Below are 18282 nucleotides of genomic sequence, written 5' to 3'. Positions count from 1 at the left end.
CAGACCAACGACCAAGCAGAGTGGGCCAACCAGGACTTGGAGCAGGCCTTGAGGTGTGTTACCTCCGCGCACCCGACGGCCTGGAGTCAACATCTGGCCTGGATCGAGTACGCCCATAACAGCCAAATCACGTCATCTACCGGCCTCTCCCCCTTTGAGGTCTGTTTGGGGTACCAGCCCCCATTGTTCCTTGCCATGGAGGGAGAGGTCGAGGTGCCCTCGGTCCAGGCCCACCTCAGGAGATGCCGTCGGGTGTGGAAGACAGCCTGCTCTGCTCTCTTGAGAGCCCGACGCGGGCCAAGGACCATGCAGACCGCCGACAAGCCCCGGGCCCAGCTTACCAGCCCAGGCAGGAGGTCTGGCTGTCAACAAGAGACATACCTCTGCATACGGACTCCCCGAAACTCATTGACCGGTTCATCGGACCTTTCAAGATCCTTAAGGTCATCAGCCCCGCCACAGTGAAGCACCAGCTCCCAGCTATTTAAAACATTGGAACCAAAGTTTGTGATTTTGACTTCATTAATGATTTTCAATAATCAGTCATTTATAAACATTGCTGCAAAATTTTTTTATTGATTAAGTAACTGATTCAGCACTAACTACTGAATGATTCATACAGCATAACCTCAGTAACCAAATCATTATACTGTAGTACAAAATTTTGTGAGGTAGAGATATTTTATTTACATTTTCTGTATTTTAGTGGCTGTCGAAAAATATAAAGTTTCCTAATCAATCCTAATCATAATCCTAAGGACTATGATTACATTTCATAGTTGTTTTTTCTCTCTCTCTAGTAGGAGACATTCCAGTAGGAGTCGGGATGCTGATTAATCAGTTTTGTTTAAACATCATCCACATGAATATTTGCAGACACATTAATAATATTATGCATTTAATACCATTGTAACTTTAAACAATTTTTTATGAAAGATTTGTACTTTCTGGTGGGAAGTGTTTATTAACCAGAGATAGTTTGTGCAGAAAAAGTGTGACCACGAAATACAACCATACATTTTTAAAATTTTGCCATTGTTTACATCAGGATAAGGAAAACAAACAGCAACCAAAAAACAAACAAGCAACAACAACTAAAACCCACCACCCCAATAACATGTCACTCTGATTAATGCCATCTTATGCATGCACTTGCAGTGTTAGTGAATTAGATTGTAGATGGTGCACAGTGATCTGTACTCTGCATTACTGTAGTAAATAGAACCAACAGCAGAGATCATGTCATACTAAACATTACAGATTCCCCAGAGAGAAGCCAATACTGCAGCGCTGAGAGCGCCAGTGATAGACATCTGCACAGAATTAGCTCCATTACACTTGTCAGTGTCACAACATGTGAAACTGCTGGTGTAAGCAGCAGTCAGGATGGAGCCAGTCAGAGTCTTTCCACACAGGTCTTTGTCCAAGCACCCCCGAGAGTGCAAGGTGAACGCACTGGTCGTGTTGAAATCTGTCCAAAATGAAGGCAATTTAAAAAAGAAAATGAGCAAAACAAAATAAATAAATAATAATAATAAAAAAAATTGTGGAGTGAAAACACAAATATATTTTTAAAAAGAAAAGCTCTAAATCTGACCATGTTAATGTAAGCAGAATCAATAAAATCTATTAAAATGTGCCATTTTTATTACAGTTTTTTTATTGTTAATATATAAATGATAATTGCTAAATATGATGTATGAATATTAAGTAGTCAAAATGATTTTGTTCTTTTGGGAAATGAGGCATCACTGATTTGTATCAAGATTTTTATTGTGTAATACTGGTTAATATAATCTTCTTTGTCTTTCGGCTGTTCCCATTAGGGGTCGCCACAGCAGATCAATCGTTTCCATCTCACCCTGTCCTCTGTATCTTCCTCTGTCACACCAACCACCTGCATGTCGTCTCTCAGCACATCCATGAACCTCCTCTTTGGTCTCCCTCTTCTCCTCCTGCCTGGTGGCTCCATCCTCAGCATCCTTCTCCCTATATACCCTGGGTCCCTCCTCTGCACATGTCCAAACCATCTCAATCTCGCCTCTCTGACTTTGTCTCCAAACCGTCCCACCTGAGCTGTCCCTCTGATATGTTCATTCCTAATCTTGTCCATTCTTGTCACTCCCAAAGAGAATCTCAACATCTTCAGCTCTGCCACCTCCAGCTCTGCCTCCTGTCTTTTTATTAGTGCCACTGTCTCTAAACCATACAACATAACTGGTCTCACTACTGTTTTGTAAACTTTCCCCTTCACTCTTGCTGATATTCTTCGGTCACAAATCACTCCTGCCACCTTTCTCCACCCACTCCACCCTGCCTGCACTCTCTTCTTCACCTCTCTACCACACTATCCATTACTTTGAACAGTTGACCCCAAATATTTAAACTCATCTACTTTCACCACTTCTACTCCTTGTAACTGCACTATTCCACTGGGCTCCCTCTCATTCACACACATGTACTCAGTCTTGCTTCTACTGACTTTCATTCCCCTTCTCTCCAAAGCATATCTCCACTTCTCCAGACTAGACTCAACTTGCTCTCTACTCTCACTACAGATCACAATGTCATCTGCAAACATCATAGTCCATGGGGACTCCTGTCTGATCTCATCTGTCAACCTGTCCATCACCACTGCAAACAAGAGAGGACTCAAGAGCTGATCCTTGGTGTAATCCCACCTCCACCTTGAATGAGTCTGTGAGTCTGCGCATCTCATCGCTGTCACACTATTCTTGTACATGTCCTGCACTACCCTAACGTACTTCTCTGCCACTCCAGACTTCCTCATACAATGCCACAACTCTTCTCTTGGCACCCTATCATAAGCTTTTTCTCTGCACACCACCCTTGTTCTTGAAAATAGGAACCAGCACACTTCGTCTCCACTCTTCAGGCATCCTCTCACTTTCCAAGATTTTATTAAACAATCTGGTTAGAAACTCTACTGCCATCTCTCCTAGACATTTCCATGCCTCCATTGGAATGTCATCTGGACCAACTGCCTTTCCACTCTTCATCCTCTTCATAGCAGCCCTCACTTCTTCCTTGCTAATCTCTTACTTCCTGATTTACTCTCACCACATAATCCAGCCTTTTCTCTCGCTCATTTTCTTTATTCATCAACTCTTCAAAATATTCCCTCCACCTTCTCAGCACACACTCCTCACTTGTCAGCACATTACCATGTGCATCTTTTACCACCCTAACCTGCTGCACATCCTTTCCAGCTCTGTCCCTTTGTCTGGCCAATCGGTACAAGTCCTTTTCTCCTTCCTTACTATTCAACTTCTTGTACAGCTCGCAATATGCCTTTTCCTTTGCTTTTGCCACTTCTCTTCTCGCCGCATCTCCTTGTACTCCTGTCTACTTTCTTCATCTCTCTGACTATCCCAAAACGTTTTCGCCAACCTCTTTCTCCTTATGCTTTCCTGGACCTCTTCATTCCACCACCAAGTCTCCTTGTCTTCCTTCCACTGTCCAGATGTCATACCCAGTACTGCCCTAGCTGTCTCCCTCACCACATCTGCAGTACTTTTCCAGTTGTCCAAAATTGCTTCCCCTCCAACTAGTGCTTCTCTCACCTGCTCGCTAAATTTCACACAACAGTCTTCCTCCTTCAGCTTCCACCATCTGATCCTTTGTTGAGCTCTCACTCTCTTCTTCTTCTTTACCTCTAAAGTCATCCTACAAACAACCATCCTATGCTGTCTAGTGACACTCTCTCCTGCTACCACCTTACAGTCTGTGATTTCTTTTAGCTTGCATCTCCTATAAAGAATGTAGTCCACCTGTGTGCACTTTCCTCAACTCTTATATGTTACCCTGTGCTCCTCCCTTTTCTTAAAGTAGGTATTCACCACAGCCATTTCCATCCTTTTTGCAAAATCAACTACCATCTGTTCTTCCCCATTCCTATCCTTGATACCATATCTACCCATTACTTCCTCATCACCTCTGTTCCCTTCACCAACATGCCCACTGAAGTCTGCTCCTATCACCACTCTTTCATGCTTGGGCACACTCTCCACCACCTCATCTAACACACTCCAGAAATCTTCTTTCTCCTTCATCTCACAACCTACCTGTGGGGCATATGCACTGATGATATTCATCATCACCCCTTCAATTTCCAACTTCACACTCATCACCCTGTCAGACACTCGCTTAACCTCCAACACACTTTTAACATACTCTTCCTTTAAAATGACCCCAACACCATTTCTCTTCCTGTCCTCACCATGGTACAACAACTTGTACCCACCGCCGATGCTCCTGCTCTTACTTCCCTTCCACTTGGTCTCTTGCACACACAATATGTCTACCTTTCTCCTCTCCATCATATCAGCCAGCTCTCTCCCTTTACCAGTCATACTACCAACATTCAAAGTCCCCACTCTCATTTCCACCCTTCTAGTTTTCTTCTTCTCCTGCTGTTCGTGGCAACGTTTTCCTCCTCTTCTTCGTCGTCTTCGCCCAGCAGTAGCCCAATTTCCACCGGCACCCTGTTGGGCAATAGCACCGGTGGCGGACGTTGTTAACCCGGGCCGCGACCGACCCGGTATGGGAATTCGATTCTGAGTCTGCATAGTTGGGTTGGCTTGTTTTCCGCCGGATGCCCTTCCTGATGCAACCCTCCTCATTTATCCGGGCTTGGGACCGGCACTCAGAATGTACTGGCTGCACACCCCATGTGGCTGAGTTAATACTGGTTAATATAATAAATGCTAAATATATCCTAATTGCTAAATATGATGTGAGTATTGATAGCTATGATCTTATTTTTGGGGGGTGGGGCAGAGATATTGAGTTTTCTGTTAAAATGTGCCATTTTTATGACAGTTCAATATTGTTAAATAAGATATGATGGTGCACCATCATGCTATATGCTAATTTCCAAATATGACATGAATTTTAATAAATATGATTTGGTTATTTTGGGTAGAAAGGTGTTATATTTTTGTGTTAAATATGCCATTGTTATTACAATTTATTTTTATTTTTTTGCAATATTGCGATGTATGATAGGCAGCACGGTGTCTTAGTGGTTAGCACTGTTGCCTCAAGACAAGAAGGTCATGGGATCGATTCCCACCTGTGGCCTTTCTGTGTGGAGTTTGCATGTTCTCCCCGTCTTTGTGTGGGTTCCCTCCAGGTGTTCTGGCTTCCTCCCACATCCAAAGACATGCAGGTTAGGTGGATTGGAATCTTTAAATTGTCTGTAGGTGTGTGTGCAGGGGTGCGAATGTGCATTTAAAATACAACACTTACATAAACTGGAATGTGACTATGGAAATTCATAACTTTGTGGTCTTCAAATTTGACCCCTTTACCCCAATTACTTCAGGTCTTTAGGTCTTGCCTACAAAACTGAAACTGTAGGATTACTTCAAACTGTATTGGGTAATCAAATCAAAATGATTAAAATTACTTTTGCATTCAATTTCAGAGTTTCAGGCAGGATATTTGATAATTGTGACCATGCAAATACAACACAAATCCAAACTAACTGAATATGTCACAGTGTTGTTTAGGTTTCCTTACGTGCATTTCCAAGGAAGCAGCTGGAAGTTGCGTTATCACATGAGACAACACTCTGAGTAAAGCCACAGCTCCCTAACAGGTTAATGATGCACTGGTAACAATTCAGGCTCTGTGCTGTTCATTAAAAAGAGAAAAGAAATGTTATTAAAATCAGAAGAACTCAGTCAACAACACATTTTGGACTCCCCCGGTGCGTCTGTCGTTCTCTCCCTGTGCGTCTGTCGTTCTCTCCCTGTGCGTCTGTCGTTCTCTCCCTGCGCGTCTGTCGTTCTCTCCCTGTGCGTCTGTCATTCTCTCCCTGTGCGTCTGTCATTCTATCCGTGTGTCTGTCAGTCTCTCCCTGTGCGTCTGTCTGTCTTTCCCTGTGCGTCTGTCTGTCTCTCCCTGTGCGTCTGTCGGTCTCTCCCTGTGCGTCTGTCGGTCTCTCCCTGTGCGTCTGTCGGTCTCTCCCTGTGCGTTTGTCGGACTCTCCCTGTGCGTTTGTCGGACTCTCCCTGTGCGTTTGTCGGACTCTCCCTGTGTATCTGTCTGTCTTTCCCTGTGTGTCTGTTGGACTCTTCCTGTGTGTCTGTCAGTCTCTCCCTGTGCGTCTGTTGGTCTCTCCCTGTGTGTCTGTCCGTCTCTCCCTGTGTGTCTTTCGGTCTCTACCAACTGACTAGTTTCTCACAGATTTAATTCCTGGTTTGTTTCTAACAGATTGTTATGTCACACGGTTCTCTTTCCCAGTGTTCTTCTGACTGCTGCATTTCCTTGTTTGATTCTTGTTCTCTCTGTGTTATTTCCTCTTGTGTTCTCTGAACACTTCCTTCATGCAGCTCTGCACAGTTTTGACTTTTTACCTTTTGGATGGGTCATAAAACAGTTATTTCACATTACTATCTGTGTGCTGGTGTCCTGTGTTTTGAATTTGTTGACAAGATGAGATGCTCCTACACTTGGACCAATAACTCTCTCCTGACTCAGAGGGACAAACCAGGCTGAGTCTACACCCATGACACATGGTTGGGCTCAGCCCAAAAAATCAACACAGTGTTATTTCCATGTGGGATCACAACCCACCAGGAGAGTGTAAGGGGTCGTGGACGGTCAATGCCCACATGATCTGACACTTGGTTATGGTCAGCAATAATAATAATAATAATGTTATCTTTGAACTTCTCTTAACAAGCAACGGTTTAATATTATTTTGTATTGTTGCTTTTTTACCTTATTCATACACTGTTTTATTTATTTATTTACTTTTAAAGACGCTTCCACAAATTCGTTTGACAGGTCAATATAATCATGTCCTGACACTGTCAAATGTAAGATACACCTCAGATTCTCACATTCTGTATAAATTTTGAAATTTTTGTTTATCTTATACAACATTAACAGTAAGTCCTTCTATTGAATTCTTGATCATTAGTGTTGGACCACAATCACATATTAAATGTCATCATATGCGTACATGAGAGCTACAATAATCATCATGTCAGTTAAAATAACCACACTTTTTTCTGTTTGTCAATTAAGACGATCCTCATTACTATGTATATGTATTTATACTAGCATAGTATTGAGTGTTCTAACAGTCTTAATATGAAACTTGTGCTCTATAATGACAGACTTCTACAGCCGTAAGTGCATTATTGACACAAAACAACATTAGGAAACACAGTGTTGAAATAATCACCATTATTCCCATTTTCAAATCATCGTTCTCAACTTACCGACTGCTATACAGGCACTGAGGACAAGCACTGCTTTCAAAAAGTTGTTCATTTTTCTTCTTCAGTGTCAATGGAGCTTTGTAACAAAATGTTCTGAAGGCTGCCTGTGTCAGTCTTAAAAAACACAAGACGGAATGTTCAAGTCAGAATCACCAAGGAAGTGACATGAAAAAATGAGGTTCTTCAGGTTCTGACGTCTTACCTTTGGAAAAAAAAATGTAGTGACTGCAGTTTAATTGCCACCTTGTTCTTTGTTGTATTGTTTTAATTCATTTACATGAAAGCAAACCAGCAAAAACATTTTTTGCTACTTGATTTGCAGGTTGGTCAATTTTCAAATTTGTTAAATAATTTGATTTTAACTTCAGCATACTAAAACAGTGATTCCCTCCCATAGTGTTGCATATATGAAAGTTTTTATATATGTAACTCTATGTCCCCTCCATTACTACCTGATACAAATATGGGGTGTGGGTTGCTCCTCTGCCCATTCACATTATTGCTTGCTTTCTTATTGCTTAAATCAAACATACTTTTTTCACTTTTTTTTCATACGTGCTCAGGCACACCTTGTGCCAGGTTACAACTTATACAGTTTGAGGTATTAAATAAAGTCCACTTTTCAAAGTCTCATTTATCAAAAATGTATCCTAACATATTGGACCAATGTGACAGATGTCATGCATCTCCTTGCAATTTGCACCTCATGTTTTCTTTTGTCCCAAACTTTATAAGTTTCGGAGTGAATTCTTTTTAATTTTATCTAAGGTTTTACATACTCAGATACAAGTGCAGCTGGACCCTCTCATTGCTATATTTGGGGTTCCATCTACTCCCCCCCAAGATACCTTCCTTGCAATATGAAATACTTGCTTTTACTTCCCTTTTGGCAAGATGTTGTATCTTACTCCTCTGCTAAGTTTTTTTTTTCACAAATGGAACCCTTTCATCAAATACTGTACTTCAAGTCACTACCAACTCAGAGATCAGTTTAACTCCCATTTTTATGATTCTCAGTGGATTGCATTTGTAATTTTGTACCTTTTTTATTTATTTGTTTGCTTGTTAATTTTTTTATTCTCTCTTTTTTTATTTATTTGTCCATTTTGTGCAGAGAAGCTGTTCATGGTTTTGTATGTTCTGTTTTGCAATAAGAAAAAAAAAAAATAGAGGATCTAATGCCACTGCCTTGTTTTGACACTTTCTCTTAAAAAAGAGAAAACAAACTAATAAATTGCCATTTTAACAGACTTTTTAGATTAAGAAAAGCCTAATTAAGTTGTATGTTTTCAGCTTGAGGTGTGATTTAACCCAGACACTGAACAGGATAACATTATAATAACCAAGTGGCCTCTGTGTGCGTGTGTTTGTGTGTACGTGTTTATGGTTTTTATCACACGAAAATCAGGGAGAGCTGACATTTGCTGTATGACATGCGTATGTATTTTGGGTCAAGGATGGATTTTTGGAGAAATTAGCAATTTTAGCTAACCAATAATCAATGGATGCTGTGCTGCAATGCACCATGGGAGTTCAGGGTTTTGAGGATTTAAATCTTGTTATTGTGGTTTATGATAGTTTAACAGTGCTGTTAGTGTTAATTATTTATTTTGTTTTCTAGCTCAACTGGTTTCATTAGTTGAGATCAGTCTCCTGTTGCTATTACCATGAGTGATTTAAGTTTCATGTTCGTAACATGAATGAAATGTTTAGTGTTTAATTTTTTATAGTCTTCAGCCACTGTCTTTGTCAAGTTAAAACCACCTGTTTACCAGTGGTGTCAAAAGTACACACATTTGTTACTTAAGTAGAAGTATAAATACTGCAGTTTAAAAACACTGTTAAAAGCTGAAGTATCAACTTGACCTCTTTACTCAAGTAAAAGTGAAAAAGTATGTGCTCCAAAACCTACTTAAAGTATAAAAGTATAAAGTAACCTTAAAAAAAAAAGAAAAAAAAAAGTAGATGCCACTATATGAATTGAAAGCTTAATTTAAAAACTGATTCGTTCTACATGTGGCCCAAGACCCAAAACCCAAAATTACCCCCCAACACCACCTGCACGAAAATGTTTCAATTCTAGAAGCTCTGAAATGCAATCTGGGACTATTCCAGACAATAAACTGCAGTGAGTGCAGCATCCATTTAGTGAAGGAAAAAAAAAAACAACTTTCCTTATTCAGATTCATTCCAGTAGTATTCTGCTCTTACTAGGATGCAGCAGTTTTCTAGTTTGGCAGATAGTTCTGGAGGAAATCACTGAAGAAATTAACACATTGAAAATATGGTTTGACCGAAACAAACTGTCATTAAACTTAAATAAAACAGGGATGAAATGGAGGTGGAAGAGTCACTAGGTGTTCACAGGAAACATTTAATTCTGTATGTATGTATGTATATTCATTGTTAGTTGCTTTTATATTTTATTTTCTGTTGTGTTTCTATTCAGGTTCTTCTTGTCTCTTTCTCTGAAATTGTATATAATAATCATTAGATTATTAATATATAAACAAAAATAAATTTAAGAAATATTCCAATTTGAAAACAAATGCACCCGAACGTGAAGACAGCTGGAACTGCTTCATGCTAAGTTTTAACACTGAAAATGCCATAGACATGCTAACGCGTTAGCGTCGCTCCCGTTTTTAAGTTATAAAATACATCTATCAACTGTTTCAGAAGACCATAACAGGTCGGTTTAACATAGAAAAGGTAAATAATACTCACAGAAGTATGCTCTTTAGGGTTTTAGCAGGGGGAAATTAAGCGAAAGAAAGAAAGAATAAACGAAACAATAGGTCGAAGCATTGTTTCAATCTGCGAACCACTGCTTCGATCGGTTCAAAATCCATTCCTTTATCTTCATTGATCCATGTTTCTGATATAGCAATTATGTTAAATATTTTTTTTAAATTGACTTAAATATTCTTTAATGTTGTTAAAGTTTGCATACAGACTTCTCCTGTTGAAATGGATTATTGATAATTTGTTATCCGTTTTAATGATCCGACATCAACAACTGTCATTAATATTTGAGAAGAAATTATTGTCCGGGTCTATATCGTGCTCCAAGTCCAGTACATTGTGGTCTGTGTATTTAAATGTTCTCAGTTCTAGTTTTCCATGATCAGCAATCCTGTGAGTTATATCCTTCTTGTCTCCAGATGTAGATGATGTAGTAGATGAATAGGTTCCTCTGGTCTGTGTCATGGTGTTGTGATGTGTTTGTGTCCTCATACCTTATTGATCGTATTTGTCCAGTTCCTCGATGTTCCTGATTACCATAACCTTCGCTTGTTCTGGTGTTCCGTTCAGTTTGATGAATGTTTTGCATTTGGATGTCCATGTCTGTTGAATTTTTCCGTGCTTTTTTAAGAGACGAGCTTTCCTGGCGATGTCTGCGTTTCTTTTGGTCAGATGTTCATTGATGAATACGTTTGTTCCTTTGAGTTTCTGTCCCTGTTTTAACAATGCCATTTTATGTTGTCTGTTGACAAACCTCATTATAACAGCTCGCTTGTCTCCATCCTCTCTCCTGGGCAGGGGGTGGCACGCTTCAATGTTATTACAGTCCATTTGAATACCTTTAGATTGCAGGAAGTCAGCCACCTGTTGTTCCACTGAGCTGGCCTCCTGCTCACTGGCCTCCCCTCCGCTGTCTTCTGACACCGCCCGTGCGTAGGATCGAGGTTTAATATGAATTCCTGTAATAATAACGTCGTTCATCCTTGTGTACTGTTCCAACTCCGCAACACGGTTCTCCAGGTGCACCAGACGCCGGTCTTTCTCGGCATCCTGGATCCGGAGAGCCTTCACTTCTTCCACCAGCTCCATAATGGATTTCTGCTGCATTTTAACAACAGAGATTTCCTCAGACAAAAAGTCCAGGGACTTCTTGATATCGTCTCCCTCCTCCGCCGTCAGTGCCTTCTTCGGACCCATGGTCAGATAAATCCGCGCTGGCACCTCGGTAAAGCCACGCCGGTGGAACTGCGCTGGCGCCTCGGGCTTCAGGTGGAGCCGCGCCGGTGGATGTGGCTGTTTTAAAAATGTAAGGAATAGAAAGTACAGATACTTGTGTGAAAATGTAATAAGTAGAAGTCAGAAGTAGGCAGAAAAATAAGTAATGGAATAAAGTATAGATACCTAAAAAGTGTACTTAAGTACAGTAACGAAGTATTTGTACTTCGTTACTTGACACCTCTGCTGTTTACAGCAACTGTGTGCGTGTTGCTAACTACTTTCTGGACTCCATTCCAGCAGGGGGCGGTAAATCATCCTTATATTAAAAGCGTGAGTGTGGTGAGTGATTTTAAGTTCAATGCAAGCACAGAATATAATTGTAAATATGTTAAAAATACATGGATGACACAAGAAAGTGAAAAAAAAAACTTATTTCCACTGTGGTCCTTTTAAAAATCAAATGACAAAATAGAAGTAGAAATAAAATAATAATAGTGTATATGATAAGAAGAACCTAAATAATTTATAAATACATTAAGACAACATAAAAAATTACATAATTAACAGGAAATAAAAAGGTTGAGTTCTTCTTCTAAAAGGTCTAACGTTCTAAAACACTCTGGACTCACACGCCATTCCAACTTATTATACAAGCTTTGCTTAATTTATTACCACCCTTACCACAAAAATATCAGCTACCTATTTTATCAGCTACCTACCAAATCTACAGCCCGTGGATCCCCACGGGCAATGCGTTAGTTATAAATTATTATATTAAAAATAAAAGTTTCAGTTCAGTTTTCTCAGAAGACCTCATTCATCCTGAACAACCTCACCCTGCACAACTTGTGTCAAGTGCAAAAAAAAAAAGTAACTAAACAGATTTTCCATCCCACACTGCTGAACTCACAGAAAAGCAAATATACAAAAGGCACTGGTATAGAAAAACAAAACAGAAACATACTGAGTTTAAAGGGCAAGTGAAAAGGGCAGCGATGGAAAGATAAGTTGATTCCTTGCACATCCATTCATCCATTTTTTATACCCGCTTACTCAAGGGTCACGGGGCTGGAGCCTATCCTAGCAGTCATAAGGTGTGAGACAGGTACACACTGGCCAGGATGCCAGTCTGTCGCAGGGCCACATTCCTCGCATAGTGAACAGCATGTGTGATGATAGATATGATCGACATCACAGTGTGGTGTCACACAACCAGTGCACACATTCATAGCTCTGCTCTGGCTTTTGATGATTTATTACAGGCAGTGTGACAGTCGTCCCCAGTCTTTGGCCTTCTCTTCATCTTCAGAGGCTGAACATGAATAAATGAAGAATTGTAAGAGGAACAGTGAACACACAGCATTGCAAGGGCCGAGTCAAAATGCACTTTACAAACACGGTTTAGTGCAGCTCATGTACGTTCTGCACATAACCTGTAATGGAAATGGATGTCCTGTGACCGCTATCGGGCACATGCAAGTGAATAATCATAAAATTTGTTGCAGGTTATGAACCTATTCATATGGTTTGACCATTATGTCAGGAATTGGTTTCTGGAGTCACAGGACAGACTGATTACACTTATGTCTCAGTCACAGTAGAGAAAGAAGAGGACGGCAACATCCTTGCGACAAGAAAAAAAAAATGGTGGTCGCCTGGTGACTGTAGTGAATCCAAGGGAAGCTTCGATGAACTCAGATGAAGCTCTAGCAATGAGAGATTTATTGTCATTGTCATTAGACGAGTGCAACCAGTGTTGCCACAGTTACTTTGAAAAAGTAATCCAATTACTGATTACTGATTACTCCTTGAAAAAGTAACTTAGTTACTTTACTGATTACTCAATTGTAAAAGTAACTAAGTTAGATTACTAGTTACTTTTTTAGTTACTTTTCCCAGCTGCCGACAACAACCCTCTGCCACCTCAACATGACAATGATACCTGTTTTGCCAAAACTTACTTTATAGTCACCCTTTCTTGACTTCAATGAAAATAAATACTTGTTTTATAAAAAGTAAAATAAAGACCTCTTTCTTGACCTCATATTTAACTGTTGACAGCACTGTAACAGTAAAACTTGCAATTTCAAACCTACATTGTTTATAAATGTAACTATTAAATTCATTCTAGCATATTTCTAACATTTAAATTCTCTCTAAATATTTTACTTGTCGAAATTAATATTATTTTAAGGAGTATTAGTAGTTGTAGTAAAAAAAGGCTTCAAAACTGGACCTTTAATCTAGGGGTGTTGTGAGGGGGGCACATCCCTCCCCCACGCCCCCATTCCATCTGGATTCGCCCCTGCTTTGGCGTTTGAGCACAAAGAATGGATAACATTTATTTATGCAGAAAACGTGACCAGATTTACAGGTAAGAAAGTTTTATTGTGTTTTCACATCATGTGGTCCTCAGAAAGAGAGTTTAGGTGCATTTGAGTGGAAAACAGTGTTAGTTGTTGACGCGTCGCGGAGGATCAGCTGTTTTAACGTGCAGATACGGAGCGGCTCAGCTCAGAATTCTAAATAAAGGAGGAAAAAAGTATAAAAATGTCTTTGTAAAGCTCAGTGCAGGTGTGCTGATCACCGCGCTTTAAGAGGAGACGACGAGTCGAGCAGCTGCAAAAAACCGTGGATGAAAAGCTCACAGCTCACTTAAAGTGGGCCGTTCAGTCGAACCCCGACCTCCTGCCCACAGACCAAGTTTAATGCTGCTATCGACCCACAATGAAAAATAATAGTAACGCACAGTGACATGGAGAAGTAACTTTAATCTGATTACTGATTTGGAAAGATTAACGCGTTAGATTACTCGTTACTAAAAAAAGTGGTCAGATTAAACCGGCATCACTGAGTGCAACAACAACTCAGACAACCAACAAACAGTCTGAAATAACTTTAGGAAAAAATATATATACTGCTGAAAAATAATTTAAAAATTATAATTTTGCCAAATAATATTCCCCATTTTTTCACCTCAGTATTCTTAACTTTAGCAAAGTACTTCTTTTACAGCTTGATAGCTTTTCAAATTTGTTAGAGACACAAAAAACCAGTGGTGTCAAAAGTACACACATTTGTTACTTAAGTAGAAGTATAGATACTGCAGTTTAAAAACACTGGTAAAAGTTGAAGTATCAACTTGACTTCTTTACTCAAGTAAAAGTGAAAAAGTATGTGCTCCAAAACCTACTTAAAGTATAAAAGTATAAAGTAACCTTTAAAAAAAAAAAAAGGTAGATGCCACTATATGAATTGAAAGCTTAATTTAAAAACTGATTCGTTCTACATGTGGCCCAAGACCCAAAATTACCCCCAACACCACCTGCACGAAAATGTTTCAATTCTAGAAGCTCTGAAATGCAATCTGGGACTATTCCAGACAATAAACTGGAGTGAGTGCTAAATCCATTTAGTGAAGAAAAAAAACCCAACTTTCCTTATTCAAATTCATTCCAGTAGTATTCTGCTCTTACAAGGATGCAGCAGTTTTCTAGTTTGGCAGATAGTTCTGGAGGAGATCACTGAAGAAATTAACACATTGAAAATATGGTTTGACCGAAACAAATTGTCATTAAATAAGACAGGGATGAAGTGGAGGTGTAATAGTCACTAGGTGTTTACAGGAAACACTTATTTATGTATGTATTTATATATGTATGTTCATTGTTAGTTGCGTTTATATTTTGTTGTGTTTCTATTCAGGTTCTTTTTGCCTCTTTCACTAAAATTGTATATAATAATCATTAGATTATTAATATATAAACAAAATAAAATAAATTTAAGAAATATTACAATTTGAAAACAAATGCACCCGAACGTGATGACAGCTGCTTCATGCTAACTTTTAACATTGAAAACGCCATAGACATGCTAACGGGTTAGCGTCGCTCCCGTTTTTAAGTTTTTAAGTCATCTATCAACTGTTTCAGAAGACCATAACAGGTCGGTTTAACATAGAAAAGATAAATAATACTCACAGAAGTATGCTCTTTAGGGTTTTAGCGGGGAAAAATTAAGCGAAAGAAAGAATAAACGAAGCAATAGGTCGAATCACGGTTCAAAGCAAAGCCGTGCTGCAGAAAAGTTGATTACAGGCGCACATGACGTGAAATATATATATATATATATATATATATATATATATATATATATATATATATATATATATATATATATATATATATATATAAACATTAAACTGAAGCCAAGAGTAACGAGGCTGTTTGTTTTAAAAATGTAAGGAATAGAAAGTACAGATACTTGTGTGAAAATGTAATGAGTAGAAGTCAGAAGTAGGCAGAAAAATAAGTAATGGAGTAAAGTATAGATACCTAAAAAGTGTACTTAAGTACAGTAACGAAGTATTTGTACTTCGTTACTTGACACCTCTGCAAAAAACTAACATCAAGTTGGGCAAAGATGTATTTTTTTTTTAAGTTTTTCTATTTAGTGTTAGAGTTTGTCTATGGAATAATGGTAATATTGTGTTTACAACCCAAATCCAAGCCCTCTTTCTCTGTTTGCATACACCCAAACCTAATTTACACTCATGGTGTTTTACTTAATAATATATTAGTGAATAAAGAGATGCTGTAAATATTATTTTACTGAAATAGACTACATTTATATAGCGCTTTTCCATCTGGAACACTTTACAAATAATGCCTCACATTCAACCCGATGTGAGGGTGCTGCCACACAAGATGCTCACTATGCACCGGGAGCAACTAGGGGATTAAGGATCTTGCCCAAGGGCCCTTAGTGATTTTCTCATCAGGCTGGGATTTGGACCAAGGATCCTCTGGTCTCAAGCCCAACGCTTAACCACTAGACCATCACTTCTCGATACTGAAACTTTAAATGTCAAGCAACTAATGTTACACTAAAGCAAACAGATTAGTGTGCCCGACTGCTTGTGCACACATAACTCCACCCTCACTAACCTGTACAAGCAACACTCATGTTAAGTGTGGTATTGTATTGTGTAGCAATACCCATTACCAGTTGAGAGGACTAGGATAGTGCCTTATCCAAAGACCCAGGTCTACATATCGGTAGCCCCACTCATTTCTCACTGATTTAGAACAGTTTAACACAACTTCAGTACTATCTTTCCTGTCATGTGCTTTGGTTCATACCAGTACTAGGTTGACAATCAACTTTAAAGGTCCTTAAACTAGGCCTGCATTTAAGGCCTGCAGCATTTTCCAAGAAAAAAAAGGTTGGGACAGGGCAGTTTATTGTTAATGGAGGAATTAGTTAATAATTTTTACAGCCAGTTTTCTTGAGAAATGTCAGAGGATGAAAACATGAACAGTTCCAAGTCACTGAATATTTCTTAGACTTCATTTACATCAATCATTCAGAAATACAAACAGTGTGGCACTTTATGGTAAATCTGTGTCAGGTAGGCAGTTCTCAAAAACTAAATGTCCATGCTGGAAGACGACACAACTCTGGAAGAATTTTGGCTTCTGTGGGTGTGAGTGGAGATACTGGGAATAGTGCAACATTTTTATTTTTATCTTCATTTTACATACAGTCCCACCTTTTTCTGATTTGTGGTTGTTTTCTGTTGCATTTCTGAAATTACAGAACTGCTATAAAGAAAAGTGTTAATATTGTATTGTTTTTTTTTTTTCAAACTTTGTAGAACAAACACAAATACCAAACTCTTATGAAAAGGAAAAAATAAACGTACATGCAGGAAAAACTGAACAATAAGCACTAACTTGCTTGTAATAAATAAAATGCAGAGCTGCAGCCTAATAACTGAAAAATAACAAAACTCAGCAGCTTGTATTTTTATTATGACTAGAGTTCATTTCCTCTTTTTTCTCCTCCTCAGTCACATTTTGTGTTTGAACGTAAAACAACTACATTAAGCCATCTAAAAATAATTATCTTTGGAAAATAACAGCCTATTAAAGTTCAGAGTTTTCACCTGCTTTATGTGATTTCTGCTTCTGAACATCACTGCAGAGTTTCTCCACATCAGGGTTTTTAAACACGTGTGTGTGATTTTTATAACGTTCATTCCTATATTCTAATTTTTAAGGAATTTTGACCATTTATTTCATCTCATAATTTCAGTATAACTGTCACCGACACACGCACACGGTGTGAACAGGACTTACCGACAGATCAGTCCAGGGAGAAATCAAGGCGGTGCCATATTTTGTTTCTTATAACAGGTTGTTTCATTCTGTGCCCCGCCTCCTCCCCTCTTCCTCCTCGCAGCAAGCTGACTGCACACACACACACACACACACACATACAGCTGCAGATTGAACCCAGTCCTAATTTTAGACGGGTTTAAGCAAAGCCGCCCGCTATTTTTTTTTTTTTTTTGGCCCTGTGCTCTTTTCTGATTTTCAGTCACTCTGTCTTTGTCAGTTTCTGTGGATGTTTGTAGGTGTGTCTTTGTCACCCGGTCTCCCCCACAGTTGCTTCACATTTCCGAATCACACCACCTGTTGCTCATCTGTTTGTTTGTGTCACTATTTAGCACTGTACTGTATCCCTTTGAGTTTGCCAGATTATACTTTGGCACCTCTGGTGAGTTTTGCTATTTGAGACGTCTCTATTTCAATTGCCCTTTGTTTAACCCGGTTGTTTGCTGCCAGCCTGTACCTGTGTTTTTGTTTGAGTTTTACATTTACCCCAGTTGTGCCCTTTTGGACTCCTTCTGTTTGTGAGAATGGACGTCTAACTTGGAAAATTAAATCACCTTTGTTCTCCCTTCTGCATCCTGTGTGGTTGCTGTCTGTATTTTGGGTTCATTCAGTAACTGATCACACATAACAGTGGTAATGAAATGCTCACTTAAAGATGGATATGTCATGTTTTCCAATTGGTAGTTTGCTAAACACTTCATTTCTTTTAAATAAAGCAAGTTAAAACATTAACGAGATTAACATTTGCCACATCTCATCATGTGATGAATTTATGAGGCTGTGGCCCAAAACAAACATGCAAACACACAAAGGGAAATGATTTATTGTTGAAACAATCAATATTCCAGTTTAGTTCCACTCATTATTGGAGGTCATGCTCAGAA

General features: G+C 39.0%; 1 protein-coding gene across 1 annotated transcript; it reads right to left on the bottom strand.

Moving 5' to 3' along the window:
• Positions 1 to 885: 885 nt before the first annotated feature.
• On the bottom strand, positions 886 to 7407 carry LOC117502461 (protein Bouncer-like). The gene is made up of 3 exons (XM_034161517.1): positions 7257 to 7407; positions 5545 to 5658; positions 886 to 1471 (listed from the first exon to the last, which is right to left on the bottom strand). The coding sequence occupies exons 1-3, from the start codon at positions 7306 to 7308 to the stop codon at positions 1248 to 1250; spliced, it is 390 nt and encodes a 129-aa protein (XP_034017408.1). The 5' UTR covers positions 7309 to 7407; the 3' UTR covers positions 886 to 1247.
• Positions 7408 to 18282: the final 10875 nt, after the last annotated feature.

Source organism: Thalassophryne amazonica, chromosome 20 (genome assembly GCF_902500255.1).
Source record: "Thalassophryne amazonica chromosome 20, fThaAma1.1, whole genome shotgun sequence".
NCBI classification, from domain to species: domain Eukaryota; kingdom Metazoa; phylum Chordata; class Actinopteri; order Batrachoidiformes; family Batrachoididae; genus Thalassophryne; species Thalassophryne amazonica.
Note: the sequence above shows the minus strand (reverse complement) of the source record. Positions and strands in the feature narration are given on the sequence as shown.

Coding starts and splice junctions, on each gene's coding strand:
- LOC117502461 (XM_034161517.1), bottom strand. CDS start 7,308: ATGAACAACTTTTTGAAAGCAGTGCTTGTCCTCAGTGCCTGTATAGCA. Junction 5,659..7,256: donor CAGTGCCTGTATAGCAGTCG/GTAAGTTGAGAA, acceptor TTTAATGAACAG/CACAGAGCCTGAATTGTTAC. Junction 1,472..5,544: donor CTGCTTCCTTGGAAATGCAC/GTAAGGAAACCT, acceptor CATTTTGGACAG/ATTTCAACACGACCAGTGCG.